The 4,161-nt window shown below is 38.7% G+C and overlaps 1 protein-coding gene across 1 annotated transcript; it reads right to left on the bottom strand.

Moving 5' to 3' along the window:
• LOC311284466 (C-reactive protein-like) lies at nt 1–1,166 on the bottom strand. Its single transcript, XM_084399516.1, has 3 exons — nt 1,074–1,166; nt 833–893; nt 1–735 (listed from the first exon to the last, which is right to left on the bottom strand). Exons 2-3 carry the CDS (start codon nt 882–884, stop codon nt 125–127), a joined length of 663 nt encoding a protein of 220 aa, XP_084255642.1. The 5' UTR covers nt 885–893; nt 1,074–1,166; the 3' UTR covers nt 1–124.
• Nucleotides 1,167–4,161: the final 2,995 nt, after the last annotated feature.

The raw sequence follows: 4,161 nt of genomic DNA, 5'->3' as shown, positions 1-4,161 counted from the left end.
TTGTGATGCTGAGAGTTTATTGGTTAGCCTTTACAGCTTAGTAACTCATTAAAACAGATCATTAAGACTGACACAACTGTGTGGAGGAATCAGATCTGCATCACTTATTTTATCACTTATTGTATCACTTAACCACTAGCACATTTCCACTGGTCTCATATTTGATGGTGTTCCAGTCAAACACGTTTCCCTTCGTCACATACGGTTCCTGGTTTAAATGCAACGCCTTGATCTGACTGCTAGGGAGAACATGATCCCACATGCACAAATCTGTAATTTCACCTACAAAGCTCTGCGCTGCGTCAAAGGCACCCACATATTTATCAGGGTCCTGGCCGAGCAGAACGGTGCCGCCAGGACGAACTGAGTGACCTTTCCTATAGAGCTGGTACACACTGCGCCGACCATCCACCCAAAAAGCAGCAAGACCAGTCGCAGAGTCCCAGGTGATGCACAGGTGAGTCTGGAAGATGGAGAGAGGAGGCAGGCGGAAAAGCGCTCCATCACCGCTGAGGTAGAAGGACAAGCGGCCATCTTTCTCCCTCCACACGTTAAGCTCGTCGTAGTCGGGTGTGCGGTAGGCGAAGAGAATGATCTCCCTCTCGCCCTGGAGCGCCGTCGCCACACGCATGCAGAGAGTAAATGCTGAGAGACTCAGTGGCTTTTCAGGAGTGAGTTTAACAAAGCTTGAATCCGTCTCGGTTGGAAACAGAAGCACTTTACTACCAAGACCCACTGCAAGACAAAACACAAAATACAAAATAAACTCTTTCACTAGACACACAAAATCCTGCTCATGCCAATTTGTGATTCTTAATGTAAAATTATGTACCTTCAGTTGCCACTGCTTTCAGAGAAAGCAGACAGAAAAATAAAAGCAACATCTTGCAGGTCTGCAGGAAAAAGAAAAAAAGAAAAAAAAAGGGCAAAAGAAAATCTATTACTCCTTTAAACAGACAAATTCTTCACGGTTTCATTGTTTTTAACATTAAATTACAACAGTTTATTACTACTAAGTGTTCTAACACATAAAAGAGACAAAGACACAAAAGGTTCAAGCTACAAATACTTACGATGTTCAGCAGGTGTTTTCAGAGAGAAGATCAGGTCAGGTCAGGTCAGATGTTTGTCTCACAGATGGTCGTGACTAGAAGTGTGTCGAGTATTTATTTGCAGATTGGGTTCAGCCCAGATTCACGTATGAGCCTCCCAGTCATCTTTTTATTATGCATGCAGTTTTGCAGTTACTGAATGTAGTTTTCCATTTGCAGAATACTGTTATGGATTCATTTAATGAGAGACTACATGAAGCCTGTACACTTGTATTTACACTATAGAATAACACCACAGGACTGCAGAAAAGCTAAAAGTTTATTTAAATGATGAAAAACAGACAAATAGCATTTCAGAAATTGCATATTCACATACATTTTAATCCAAAAATATTAGCCTTTTTTTTTTTTTTTTTATGTAATACTAGCATTTCCCTATAATGACTTACCAGATCAATACAATCATGTTTTATGACAAATACATTTCATAGCATATAGAGATATCATATTCACTTAGTCATTTTTGAGATCTCTTCTGAAACTAGAGACGACAAATGTCTCCCAGCAAAATAAATAAATAAATCATCAACCAGCATTTTCTTTTTATCAGAAAAAAGGCAGACTTTAGAAAAAGTCTCCATTTGCTCTGTTTCCATGTACTTCTCATTGCTGTCCAGGAGAAGAATCTGAGATATTAGATTTGATTTGTGATTTTTCAGTCCTTTACTGGCAGAGATGAAGCTAAATGTCACTTTACAGACATCAGACGAGAAAAAGAGTGTGTGAGCTGAGAGTGAAGCGGGGAAAAGAAACAGAGGATTCAGTGTTAAAGGGATGAAAGAGGGATTGAGCCTCCACAGGGTCTGTGTTGAGCGTTTGTTTCTCAGAGGGAGAGATGCTGGAAACACCATGACGCTGGAAGTTGCTGTCGGGTACCGAAAACAGACCAGGTACAAGATATCACTTTATTCTTTTCTTTCATCTACTACAATTGATATTGGGTTTCTTTTTGTGTAGTTTGTAGTTGTTTTGTTGTGCTTGTGTTCTTCTTATTATTTAACCAATGTACTAAACACTATTAATGAAAATATTATTTATCATAGTACAGCAATCTTTATGGCTTGGCAACAGAAATCTGATTTTTTTTTTTTTGCCATATGTGATAGTTTTTTTCAAATCTGAACACCCAAAAAATTAAATAAATGATATTAATAATCAATTTAAAAAATAAAAAAAGGTTTTATGGGTTAAGGTTTTAGGTCAGCATAATTTTTATTCAGCAGGGACACATTAAAATGATTTTAAGTGACCATAAAACATTTATAATGTTACAAAAGATGTATTTTTCAAGTAAATGCTGTTATTTTGAACTTTCTATTTATCAAAGAATCCTGAAAATACATGCAAAACTGTTTCCACAAAAATATGAAGCAGTACAACATTGAGTTTTCAACATTGATAATAAAAAAAAAAAAAGAAATAAAAGTTTCTTAATCATATTCACAACATGACTGCAACACAAAAAGTAGTGTCTCTGGCTGTCTGAATTCACTCAAATGTGGAATTCAGTGCGAGTGAGTGGTTTCAGACACACGTAATGCAGGTGTACAGTAATGACTTTGATGCATATTTTGTCTGATTAGCCTTACAATTCTCATTTTGCTGTCCTCTGTCTGTTTCTATAAAGACTGCTACTGTTGTTGGTCTCTTGCTGCCGAGCTGATGCTTATATCAGTACAATAGCGAGCAACTTGTGCATATAATTACACTGTCTGAACACAAACATCAGATTTCTTTACTTACAAAATGACAGTACAGACAGTCTGGATCTGAAAAATTATTTGCCAGCAAACGTAGAATCGTGAAAACTAATTTCTGCAGTAAACCCCAGGTGTTCTATGAGAGATCTTTTCAACTTTACCACCTACGATAAAGTTTTATCCAGACACGGCACAATAACAGTGGCATCGCACCCTTTCCACAAACATTAACTATATTAAACAACAAATAAAATCAAGCGTAGCGTTAGTTCTGGCAGGTCACGTTAGTCAAGCTCGCATCAGCTGACCCTCAGCTGATCCACATCAGAACACATCCACATCCCTGTTCTGTTGACCCCAAAGGGGTTATTGCTGCTCTCCCTGCTCTTATCCACGCTAGGCTGCATGGATGCGCAGGGAGTTCTCGTCCAAAAAGGAACCATAACGCCAATCCAAACTGTATGCTAATTGTCAATCGTATTTGACGGTAGTGGTCCTGACAGAACTCTGGTTGACTGTTTTTATGACATTTATGCCAATAAATTAGTTAAACATCATCAAGACAAGTTGGGGGTTATCCAAACTTTAACAGGTTATTAATGATGATTTTTAAGAACATTCTCTTTCGGGAATGTAAATCGTTCTTTAGAACAATGTTAAGAAAAAGATAAACATTTTAATACAAAATATTCTTATCTTTATTCTTAAGTTAGAAAATAAGAAAATAAGAAAATTCATCCTAACTGCCATTTTTTTCAAGAATGTTTTGTCAACCCCTGGTTATAAAATTATATAGGCCTTAATGCTGCGTTCACACCAAACGTGAATAGAGCGTCTGGCGCGAGTGATTTCAATGTTAATTCAACGCAAAGACGCGTTTACGTGCGTCTGGAGGTCCTGCTGCGCGAATGAGGCGTTTAGCGCGGCGCAGTGGACGCGAATTCGCCTCTTTGATGATTTTATTTGGTGCTTTTTGTGCATTCACGCGTTTGACGCATAGACAGTAAAAGAAATGGACACAGCGACCCCATTGGATTCAACGGAGAAAAGTCAATTAGAAGCACTCACTTCCTGATGGCTGAGCGTACTGCGCAGACTCAAACTGAGCTTGATGCCGTAGATGTGACGTGAGCAACCCGTCTGTCTTCTAGTAGCTGTGCCAAGAGAAATCTGAATCATTCCCTTCCGAAACTTGCAGAGACGGAGAGTGTGAGTAGGAGCTGTCCATAGGAGCAGGAGAAACTTTTGCTAAGTATTCTGATTAATTATTTTGTCATTTTGCCTCCACGTCCCCCCGATTGCCCGCGAGCTTCTCCACTTGTCCATACGGTAATCTCTCTACTGTGCAA

Source organism: Rutilus rutilus, assembly GCF_951802725.1.
Source record: "Rutilus rutilus genome assembly, chromosome: 24".
Taxonomy (NCBI): Eukaryota; Metazoa; Chordata; class Actinopteri; order Cypriniformes; family Leuciscidae; genus Rutilus; species Rutilus rutilus.
Note: the sequence above shows the minus strand (reverse complement) of the source record. Positions and strands in the feature narration are given on the sequence as shown.

Excerpts from the sequence above, each read along its gene's own strand:
- LOC311284466 (XM_084399516.1), bottom strand. The coding sequence starts at position 884 with ATGTTGCTTTTATTTTTCTGTCTGCTTTCTCTGAAAGCAGTGGCAACT. Across the intron at positions 736-832 it reads GAAAGCAGTGGCAACTGAAG|TGGGTCTTGGTAGTAAAGTG; the intron begins GTACATAATTTT and ends TTTGTCTTGCAG.